This window comes from Salmo trutta, chromosome 3 (assembly GCF_901001165.1).
Source record: "Salmo trutta chromosome 3, fSalTru1.1, whole genome shotgun sequence".
Taxonomy (NCBI): Eukaryota; Metazoa; Chordata; class Actinopteri; order Salmoniformes; family Salmonidae; genus Salmo; species Salmo trutta.
The window spans coordinates 51,658,602-51,670,381 of NC_042959.1; the positions used below are offsets into that span (position 1 = coordinate 51,658,602).

At 40.9% G+C, this 11,780-nt stretch overlaps 1 protein-coding gene across 2 annotated transcripts; it reads left to right on the plus strand.

Moving 5' to 3' along the window:
* The first annotated feature begins 712 nt into the window (after positions 1 to 712).
* Positions 713 to 10,839, plus strand: meox2a (mesenchyme homeobox 2a). Of its 2 annotated transcripts, XM_029738753.1 has the most exons (4): positions 713 to 1,100; positions 1,243 to 1,808; positions 7,232 to 7,404; positions 9,433 to 10,839. In XM_029738753.1, exons 2-4 carry the CDS (start codon positions 1,262 to 1,264, stop codon positions 9,649 to 9,651), a joined length of 939 nt encoding a protein of 312 aa, XP_029594613.1. In that variant the 5' UTR covers positions 713 to 1,100; positions 1,243 to 1,261; the 3' UTR covers positions 9,652 to 10,839. The 2 variants fall into 2 exon arrangements, with proteins under 2 accessions (XP_029594613.1, XP_029594607.1); XM_029738747.1 differs by having other exon boundaries at positions 713 to 1,808.
* Positions 10,840 to 11,780: the final 941 nt, after the last annotated feature.

Sequence of the window (11,780 nt, forward strand, 5' to 3'; positions counted from 1 at the left end):
ACTTTTAACAAGGCACACCTGCTAATTGAAATGAATTCCAGGTGACTACCTCATGAAGCTAGTTGAGAAAATGCCAAGAGTGCGCAAAGCTGTCATCAAGTCAAAGGTTGGATACTTTGAAGAATCTCAAATATAAAGTATATTTTGATTTGTTTAACACTTTTTTGGTTACTACTTGATTCTATATGTGTTATTTCATTTTTTTTCTTAAATATAAAATATACACTTTTTTGGTTACTGCATGATTCTATATGTGTTATTTCATAGTTTTGATGTCTTCAGTATTATTCTACAATGTAGAAAATAGTAAGAATAAAGAAAAACCCTTGAATGATAAGTAGGTGTGTCCAAACTTTTGACTGGTACTGTATATATATATATATATATATGGTAAAAACTCTTTTTTGTTGGTGTATACAAACTACCCATACAGAGGTTCAGTATACTAGTATGAGATAGCTTTGGAAAGGAAGCAAAGCAACACGTGCTTCAACATAACTAACCTCACAACGATATCAACAAAGGTAAGACAATACATAACGAGCTATCCCTTGACACCAACCCCCTATCTCATGTCTGTTCACGTTTTTACCTCCCATCTCTTATGGTAAGTATGGAGGTGCAAATGATACAACCCTAACACATAACACCATCATCATCTTAAACATTATGGACTATTTTCTAAGAAGAAAAGGTGCCACTAGAAGTCAAGATAGCCAAAGTTTCCTGAGACACCAGCCATTTTAATAGTGCTGATTTATTGTGCCATGTTTTTTTGGAGGGCGATCATATGCATGTGGTCAGTAGTACGCAGTCTGTGACCCAGCCTCCCTCTCACGTTACAGCCTATTTATAACGTTCCCTCAGCCGGCTCCCCTCTTACTGCAGTTCCTTGGAACCACCTTTCCCTCCACTCCACAGGTCTCCAGTCTCCTCTCTCTCCTGTCATCTGAGAATCTCTCCGGCAGTTTATCTAGGGTTCACTGTTTATCCTGCGCAGCCTGGCAACTGTCCTCATGCCCAGGATTATTACTGGAGCCCCCTTTCAACACACACACACAACTTTTTTATCGAACTCTTATCAAGGAGACAAATTTGGGGTAAGCTAAGGAAAGAGCACAAGTAGTGGATTTTGGATATTCTGTCTTTTGTTTGATCCCCTTTTAAAAACTTAGTTGGCTTACTTTTTTGTTACCTTTCATTTTTTGTCCCCCTCCCCCTTCCGTCCTTATCTTTCTGGAGGGCTGTGTGTTTGCATGCGATGGATCACACACTCTTTGGCTGCCTCCGCAGCCCCCATGCCACTGTGCAGGCCCTGCACCCTGCCTTCACCCAGTCTCCGCTGACTCTCCACGGACGCTCGGACCACGTCTCCTACCCTGACCTGGCCTCTTCCACTGCCACCTCCTCCCCTTCGGCCTGCATTGTCTCCGGCTATCCCGGTGATGAGGGCCTGTTCGGTGGGCATCACCACCATCACCGCGGGCATCACCCGGCACAGCAACAGCAGCATCACCCGCCTCAGCACCAGGCCGGCTGGCACATTCCACAGATGCCCTCTCCTGGCAGTGCGAACTCCCGCCACAACCTCTGCCACCCCCACCCCCACTCTCACTCGGCCCAGGATAGTGCCCTCGCACCCCCAGACCTAGGCACCCTTGGCAGGAACAGTCTCTGTACCAGCACCCCCAACCTAGGCAGCAGCACCCCCACGGGGGCCAACTGTGTGCCTGCAGACTTTGGAAGACAGACAATGTCACCTGCTGAGGCAGAGAAGAGAAATGGCAAGAGGAAAAGTGACAGCTCAGGTAAGACGAGAGGAAAGATCGACTTTTAGGTTGACATTTATTTTTATCTGTCTTCTTCCTTCTTCTTTGGGCTGCATGTAAAAATGGGTTGAGTATAATGTTACACAATGTAAGTGGGAAGCTAAAGCTACATATCTTTATCTTATTAATAAATTGTCATACAGTTGAAATACAAAAAAATTATTGAATACACTTGCAGTGCATTTATTCAAGACGGGTATAACTTAACTGTACTTTAACCTAATGTTTTGAAAAGAGATTAAGAGTTTAATTTTGGTGTGGTTTCAAGAACGACATTATCACTCAGACTTCTAAGGCTTTCCGTGGAGACGGCGTGGTGGAGTTTTATGCTTCACTGACAGAAAATGTGGTATAATATTCTCTGAAAAGAGGTTTGTAAATGTTGGCTGACATGAACATAGGCAATTACAGTATGTTGACTAAAGGGGAGATCAAAGTCCAGACGATAACTCCGTGTGGGCATTAGACTTCTGCCATGTTTTGGTCTAAATCCCATCTGTTTCATTTCAACGCATTTTAGGTGGCAGAAAATGAGGCTCACTGTAAAATATTAATGTCATGGATTGTAAAAGACTACACCAGTGCTTCGAATGACACTAAACACCCGAGAAGATTTAGGCTTTTCTTACTGTGGGGTGCGCTTAGTTCCAGGATTATTGTTGATGCAGTCATTTTAATAAAAGAGACTGGGAAATTGAATCAATAAATATATTCAATTAAAAAACGTGAGTTACAGTAGCATCATGTAAAACAGCTGATATACAGTTTAGTAGATTTGTTGCAATGTTAATAGTCTTTAAACAAAACATTTTATTTTAAAAAAACGTAACTTTCAAACGCCCAAAGAAACCTACTCTCTATTTCCTACAAGTTTGTTCAATGGTCCTAAAAAATGTATGAAATGTACAACCAACCATGAACATTTTTACTGCTGTTTTCATGCTTCACTACTAAACATTTACTACACATATTTTCTGTCAATAAAATGAAGATCACTTTGTCAATCACTGTTGAGCAGTTATTAATATAACATAAAAAAAAAGGTTTTTCCAGCATTTCAAGAACACATGTGTAAAGTAATTATATGGTCTAATTGAAAACGTGCATTTTGCATTAATAAGGTTTTGGAATAATGGCTTTCTTACCTCAAATAGATACTGTACAAGCGTGACTTGTGACCTTGGATTTCATAGTCATTGAGATTTTCTACGTTTGTGAAAAGGACCATGAACTTTATACACAGAAAGTGTAGAAATATCGACAAAATATAAACAATACAAATATGGTAATTTATTACGTTAAGTTAACTGGAACATACATTTCTACATTATTACATAACCTAGCAGTGTCTTTATAACTCTGAATATACCAATATCTCTTTAATATATCAACTTTTTACTATTCAACTTTTCTAATCGATATAAAGCACTTTGTAAGTGTTAAAGCGTTTTTTTTAAGTGGAAGATTTTGTTGTCAACATATTAGTAGCAACTGATCAGTGTTCCATGGAAAGTGTATCTGCTGTCCTACCTGAAATGTCATCCTGCAGCACTGGGCCTAGACCTCTGTCTGTTTAAACACCCTCAGTGTGGGTCACCTGGCTGGGGTTCTGTACAAACCACTTGAACACTTGGTTGATATTTCCCTACGTGGTTAGTGCCCTGTTTCGCTTGACTCGCACAGGATACTGTTGGCCACTTCAGTCATGGATCCCTTCTGACACATGACTCATTCTAACAGATGATGGAACACTTTCACAAGATCACAGGGACTTCAACTAATTAAGTGTGCAATTAAATGTGTATTCTTTCTGTTTGAAATGAATGGGCAGCGTAGAGACAGAGGGCATATAAAATAGGTTTCTTTATAATTGTACAGAGGCTTATTACAACCCTATTTAAAAAGAATAGTTACCAAAATATGAACTCATGGTATTTGGATGTAGAGGAAGATCAAAAAGATGCATAGAAATGATGAACACACCTGACTTATAGAATTGTTCAGATTTTGGGAATGTTATTTTGTATTATTATGCGAATCATTGTACAAGTAGCAGCGCCACGCTGAAATTGCCAGAAAAACGACACAAAGTTACTAAGCTAAGAGAGCGCAACTTCGAAGGCAGTCATTACTGTTTATAATACTGCTCTTGTTTTGACTATACTAACCACTCCTATATTCATTTAGAACTCCATCCTCTATTTCCTGTTCTCCTTGGTCAAATCATTTGGAAACTAACACTTGGCCCCCAAGCTCCATTTCAATTCCCTAGTTCCAATGGTTATTGCAGCCTCATTACGTGGGCCTTACATTCTCTTCACGCTAACACCAATCATGCTGATTATCGAGCATAGTTAGCTTATCCAATCAGCTGTCCAAATAGCACCGTGTTGCCAGTTCGATGAGATAGCCCTGATTTGGTTTCACCATCTGGATTGAAACCTGAGTAAAATCCGCCAGTGAAACTTTACATTGGATACGAAAACAATAATAAAACACTTGAACCCAGATTTCCATGCAGAACACTCTCCTGGTCAAGAAATACAAATCATTTTGTGTGATTTTTTTTCCCTAAAGGTGGACTGCAGGGTATACACTGTCACGTGACGAGTGGTCCGGCTGGTATTTGGGTGTCTGGTTTCTGTGAAACCTGCTAATTTTAAGGGTTCCAGCTGGAGGGAATATGGCCGTGCCGTTTGGTGTAACCTGGGCTGGCCGACCGGGGTATACTGGAGCTCTGAGGGAGCTAGGGGTCAACTTGGCAGATTTGAAAGTTTGGAAACACTTTAGCCTGCAGGTATAGTGCTTTATACATTATGTTATGCACATGTACATACTGTCTTACAATAAGTCTTATAATGTTATGTGTCACTATGTCTCAACATTTTTACTGACTCAACAACTGCTGGTTTTTAGTCAGGATCATTATATAATTATATGACATTGGTAGCGGGTCGTCATACATGCTCATGTCAAGTCTCCAACTGTGTATTATAACTGAATTATAATGCAGAATACATGTAGGCTTTAAGTAAAGTGTAACCAGAACTTCTTAGGAAAGTGTTAATAGATTTTAAACATGAAGTAATAGTAATTGCTTCTATCCTATTTTGTTATTGTGGAGAGTATTTTGGAGTGCTGCTGTAGCAAGTGATGCTCAGGGACTAACTCATGCATGGCTTTGCGATTCTCGGTATTACCGCTGAGGTTATTTTGGTAGATCTAGCATTACAATATTCTATGTCACAATGAAATTGTGTTTGCCGTAGATAAGATTCCTCAACAACTACTGTAAGTCCAGAGCGACTTGACTTACAGTAGTGAATGCATACATTTCATTTCATGCATTTTTTATTTTTTTGGTACTGGCCCCCCGTGGGATCGAACCCACAACCCTGGCGTTGCACACACCATGCTGGCGTTGCAAACACCATGCTCTACCAACTGAGCCACAGGGAAGATCCTTTCATTTTGCAGTCTCTCTGTCAGAAACGTTGCAGGGACACTAACACTATTTTTTAAAGGGTTCCCTGATCTTCAGACCATTTGGGAGCCCTAAAACTACCCAGTGTCTGGGCTCTGTATTTTCCTCCCATTATTCCCTTTTGTGTGGAGAGATGAAAGTTCCAGCAAGGACCTAATTGCTGTGGTGTAGTGGCTGCGTCGTTAAACCTTGGGACTCTTTTTAAATCGGCTTTGCGCTGGTCTCCAGCAGCTGGCCATGTTATTCTTTATTCTTACACAATGTCTGTGTTTACCAGAGAGTAAATACATCTAAGAGGTATGTTTGAATGAGGCCTGCTCTCTGGCACACCGACAGTTGGCCTACCCTGGTGAAATTACAGACATGTTGAGATGGAAGGTTACCAGCTATAGGACATTTGCTATTCACCATACAATTACACACAGAATTTCAGCTACTTTACCACACTGTAAGAAAAGTCTTATCATTTATGAGGGAATAACTAGACGATATATTTGCAGTGTATTCCTGTTTTGGATGCCAGTTACGCAGTATGACATATCACCATGTGCTTAGAATTTTCCTTTCCTTTTTTTCCCACAATATCAATGATGAATGGCTTTTTGCAAACAAAAGTTGTATAACTTTCCATTCTGCTATATTTTCTATGACACAAAAAAGAGATGGGCAATGTCTTTTTTTAAAGAAGAGTGAGAAAAAGAGAAAGAAAGCATTTTTTTCTGTGAGAAAATATTTTGAAAGAGACACTTTTTCAGTATGAACTTCAAGAAGTTTCTCGGAGTGTCTCCTGTGACGTGGCGGAGTGAGTGACTCCCATGACTGGTGGTGTATCTGGCCTGGCCCTGGCCTGTAAACTCCCAGCCTATTTACAGTTTGGATTTGGGACCGCCTGTTGGGATTAACACAGACTGCAGAACAGAACCGCAGATTAATTAGCATGCAATCGCTGTTGCCTTGAAGTGCAATGTGCAACTGAAGCATATCCAAAACGGCCCAACCACAAAGTCTGGTCACAATAGGAACGTTTGGGAACCAAATTAACAAAACATGTTCCTTCTGAGAAACAGTCAAAAATAAAAAGTAACAATATCTTCTCCTGAGGTTGAAACAAAATGGGAATGACAAGTAGATTTTTAATCCACATTGGTTGTATAAATAAATCCTTTAAATCTCAATAAAACAATTTCCTCCCTTCACTCCAGTGAATCAACAGGTGGTAGACTTGCATATCTTTGCAAAAAAAGGATCTGCATTGCTTCATGTTCATCTGGGGAATTGTAACAGTTTGTCCTTACGTGTATGATATCATAATCATAGATCAAAACCAGACTGACATACATGCTACTCTTCCTGTAGTCCATCTCATAGTCTAGCCACGCTCAGTAAATTCAAAAGCTTGACAATATTGTTCAAAATCAAACAACACCAATCTAAACGAGAGATTGGACAAATACTCCTTTGCAAATTGTTGTGAGTTGGTAGCTTGTTGGTCATGAAGAGGAGACGCTTATAAAATGGAGGTAAATAAACTGAGGAAACATATTTTCACACATCCTGCAGAGCTGTTTCGTTGCATGTTAAAACTACGAGGGTAGCAGCCGATTCCATTAACAGTAAGACAAATGAACTCCATATTGGAAAGAGTAGGAGCCAACCCATTGTGTGTGTGAGAGCACAGCTGCCAGAAACAGGCACATGTGTAGACGCTTCTGGGTCCTCCCAGCCACTTACTGTGTGCGTAAACAATGCCGCTACAATAAAAGGTGATTGGCAGCTCCCATTGTTTCCCATACCTGACTCCTTCCCTCCTCTGCCTGTATTTGTGTCTCTGGCTTATAATACTCATTTTATCATTATTTTCTTTGAGTATAAATCTCCCTGACTGGAAAGACAAAATGTGTGCCGTGTTTGATTTCAGAGTCCCAAGACGGGAATTACAAGTCAGATGTGAGCAGCAAACCCAGGAAGGAGCGGACGGCGTTCACCAAGGTGCAGATTCGTGAGCTGGAGGCCGAGTTCGCCCATCACAACTATCTGACGAGGCTGAGGCGCTATGAGATAGCAGTCAACCTCGATCTCACAGAGAGACAAGTATGTAATGTCACCACTCTAACCTCATTCTCCCACTGTCCCTTTGGGTTCAAACATATTGACCCCATAACACATTAATGCCGGGTGGTGGGAAAAGACTGCCTCAGTCAGACCATACAGAGGTTTTCGGAGGTACAGTGTTTTCCTAACTTTAGAACTTCTGGTTTGTGTGCTGTTGTGCTCCAGCTGTGACTGTGAAGAGGGACTATCATATTCCAGATATTGGGGTCTATTCTTTCAGTCAGCCTACAGTCAAGTAATGGAGACAGGCACAAAGGCAGGAGGTGCTGTCTAGCAAGTCACTTCCTGTTTCCCCCAGCTCGGACAAATTAGTCTCAGAGCGTAGGCAGAGGGGCCGCTGTAAACACCGTCACATGAAATAAATAATAGAAGACAAATTGCGGGGAAGGAAACATCGTACAGTGTTTTGTAACACCTATCTGGGGTGTCAGAGAGAAGCTATATGTCACGTGTGGCATACATCTGGCCGTAGGTAGTTTGTTATATACAGTAGATATTAAATGGATAGAACAGACTGGTTCCTGACAGTATATGTTTCTTACGTGACATCGGAGACTCAAAACCTTCAACCTTAAGTTTTCGATTTTAGACAAAGGGCTTCAATGTAAAACTTCTAAAAGTCATTTGAAATGCCCAAATATTACCATAAACTAAGATTAAAAATATTATGCCTACCATCTAAACACTAATGTAACAATAAATAATAGCCACACTTTACATTACCCTTAACACAGTGAATATCATTGGTTTCCATCCAATATTTTTCTTATACCAAATTCAAATTCAAATTCATAACCATCTCTTAGAGAACATGAACCTACCTGTTATTCCAGAGAGGCAACATGATCCCTTAGGCATTACACGACTCAGACAGGCCTGTGTTTTACCTTCAGTAACATGGAAACTCATATCTAGTAACAAATAGGACTGCAAAACAGCCCATACAAACCAGTCATAATAATAACATTATAAGTAATCGAGTCACTAGCCCACTGATGATAGCATTAGTAGAAATAGCATGTACTATACAGTAGCCATATGTGACAACAAACTCGGTAACCTGCGCCTTGCCTTACTGCACTATCAATAACAGGAGAGAAAAGTGCAAGCTTGCAGATGTATTTTAAGGACAATCCATTTACAGTAATGACAGTAGGAAATCTGGGTGGCTGGGTTTGGAACTCTGCCCGTCAACCTGATAGGGATTTTATAACTACGACACTCAATGGGACTGGACTCAATGACACATTGACACATGGGAAATTGTTCTCTGAACTAAAAATACCTTTGAGTGATATATCACAAACAGGTATATTAGGTAACATAGCAACAAAATAGCAACAAAATGAATCCATCCCCTTTGAGCTATAGGCTGTATTCAGGTGGCAAAGGCTTCAGTTCACACATGCTCTTCTGACGTGCTATCATGTGGACCAATACATTATCAATAACCACAACTGATGTGCTCGTCAGCATGGCATGTATAGCTGAAGATTTAAGACAAACGTTGTATGTAAAATCAAGTGACGTCCTGCCCATGTGACCCAGCTAGGCCTCACAGCATGACACTCCCCAAAATAAACCAACCAAACGCAAGGAGAGAAAGAGAGACTCAACCAGAACCCAGTCAGTGTCGACTCTCACTTCTACTCGGACCCAATCTTCTACGTAAACCCTTTTAAGCTACAGTCTAATCATCATTCTGGGAGACGTAAATACTGGAGGAGTTGTCGAGTCAGGGAAAAGAGGAAGCAGCGTCTTGATGCCAGGGAATGTGACAGTACAACAACACATAATCACTGCTACAGTATAGAAATAGCTGCCAAACCTTTACAGCAGCGCCTGTATCAGGTTTCAGGCTTACCATTTGATCAATATCCAGGTCTTTTAATAGGACTCTACTCAGTATTCGTAACAGTCTCCAGCTATGCAAAATGAAACCACCCACGCCATTTTGCTGTTTTTTTTTCAGAATAACTCAACTTGTCTTTTGTGGTTGTTCCACAGGTAAAGGTGTGGTTTCAGAACAGGAGGATGAAGTGGAAACGAGTGAAAGGAGGTCAACAGGGGGCTGTAGCGAGGGTAAAAGAACTGGTGAACGTGAAAAAGGGGACATTGCTGCCGTCCGAATTCTCCGGCATAGCGGCTCTTCATCACTCCACAGACTCCCTGGCCAACGAGAACAGTCACGACAGCGACCAGAGTTCCGAGCATGCTCACTTATGATGCACGGCAGCAGGCCACGCCTACTCAAAGTGGGCTCAGCCTCACATCTCAGGAACGTCCTTAAAAGGACATGTTGTCTGGTCGTCGTTAGCAAAGTTCAACGATGCTAAATAAATGTGTACAAATGTACAAAGAAATGACGTGTGCTACTTGATCTAAGAAGATGCATGTTAGGACGTTGCTTAAACCAAACTAAGATCACCAATACGTTTCAAGAACAGCGAACCCAACGCAGGAATATGAGATATTGCAAAAGGTCAATGCATATTAAGCATATGTTACGAATGTGCCTCCACTCAACGCTCTGCTTTTGGAAGCAGAGCAGATTCTTAGAATATTAGGACAGATTCAGAATTGGCCGGATTGTTATGAACATTCCATGTTGTGTGTCTTGCATTGAAAAAGGGGCGAGTTCATGCTTTTGATTTGCACTGTTGAACACTTGCCTCAATTGGTTTCTACTGTATGTCATAGAAATTGCGATGTAATCGAATTATTGATTAAATCAAGTGTGCAGGAGAATCAAATTTCAGCTAATTTACAGTATACTCTGAACTTTATTATCTGTATTTTTCTTACCTTCGCTATAGCAACCATTTCTAATACACACTATACCACTCACACAGTAATAAACATTTCTGATGTTCTTTAGTGGCCATTTTCTTCTGCCCTGACTGATATTTGTAAACAAAACGGAATATTGCATGAACAGAGGTTCTACTGAAATGCTTCTCAGATCAAATAAATGAAACCAGAGGTAAATGGAATTCACGTTGGGTTGAATAACGTCACGATTCCTCCCATCCACATGAATCCAGGGTAAATGTATGACTAGGCTGTGAACTGAGATGACATGAATTAAACATTAGCCAACGTGTAGAGAACTGGTGATTTGGTGCATGCCTAATTCACCTTTTCCTCAGGGCAGGGTCGGGACTTCTGCCAAAGCCCCGCAGGAGAACCTGCGAAAGGATCATATTCTATTACAAAATCATTGAATCATTTCAAGACTTGATCTCCTCTTTCAGCACAATGTGAGTGTGCATTCTAATTTGGAGCTAGAACAGTATTTTGGAGACTGTGAACCTTTTAGTGCAAGCTAGCAATAAAGTGAAGTTTTGACTAAAAGCTAACTGTGTGGTAAACATGATGAAACAGTATGAATAAATTACAATCATACTGTACCTATTAAAGGCTCAGTGCAGTCAAAATTCAGTTTTTACTTTGTTTTGTATCAGATTGTACAACAGCTGATGAAACTAACACTGTAAAAGTGTGAAGACATTTGGTCAGTGTTATTTCCTGATAGTTGCTGGTTGAAAATACAGTCTACACAGACCTTCTAATCCAGCCTTTCTTAAAGTATGGGTTGCGACCCATTGTTAATGGTGGGTTGCGATGTGTCAGAGTAAATTCAGAATTATTTCATTCATTTCTGGAATTGATTTGGCCAAGTGCGCTCTCTGCTTAGCAGCGGTCTCTGCTCAGTTTGGCAGCTGCGTGAGTGAGAGAGGGAGATGCACGTGTGCTTCGCGGTTTACCTGATATTTTTTCTGCAGTTTTCTTGAAGATTACTCCGCGACACACGCGATGCAGCAGATGATGCGCTGTCTGCCACTGACTTGTCATTCCCACTCGCCATCACTCACCGCTGTCATCAAATTGATTAATGCTAGCCACAAGTTCTGACTGAGCTCAAATGTCATGAAACGCATAAACAGCGATGAGTTTCTCTTTCATAGAAACTTATAACGAGGAGCTCCCACAATGTGTTTTGTGCGGGGAAGTGCTAAGTAATGAAACTACACGTCCTGACCAAACATCCACAGCATGATGGTAAACCCAGGGAGTTCTTTCAGAACAGGGCAGCATGCTTCAGGAAACAGTGCTTCGACAGTGGAAAAGTAAGTCAGCTAGCAAGGCATTGTTGTCATTTCATAACAGGTGATGATAAGCAGAAATAAGGGAGTACCTTGTACACAGCTAATAGCTATCATTTGCCAAAGCAAGCTAGCTACTGGTAGTGCAACCCTAGTAACAGTACAAATGAAGATGAAAAATGATCAGGCCTACTGTACATCTTACTGTAGAAATTATTGTTGAAAACTGGTCTAGGTTGGATCTGTTGC

Coding starts and splice junctions, on each gene's coding strand:
- meox2a (XM_029738747.1), top strand. CDS start 1,262: ATGGATCACACACTCTTTGGCTGCCTCCGCAGCCCCCATGCCACTGTG. Junction 1,809..7,231: donor GAGGAAAAGTGACAGCTCAG/GTAAGACGAGAG, acceptor GTTTGATTTCAG/AGTCCCAAGACGGGAATTAC. Junction 7,405..9,432: donor TCGATCTCACAGAGAGACAA/GTATGTAATGTC, acceptor GTTGTTCCACAG/GTAAAGGTGTGGTTTCAGAA.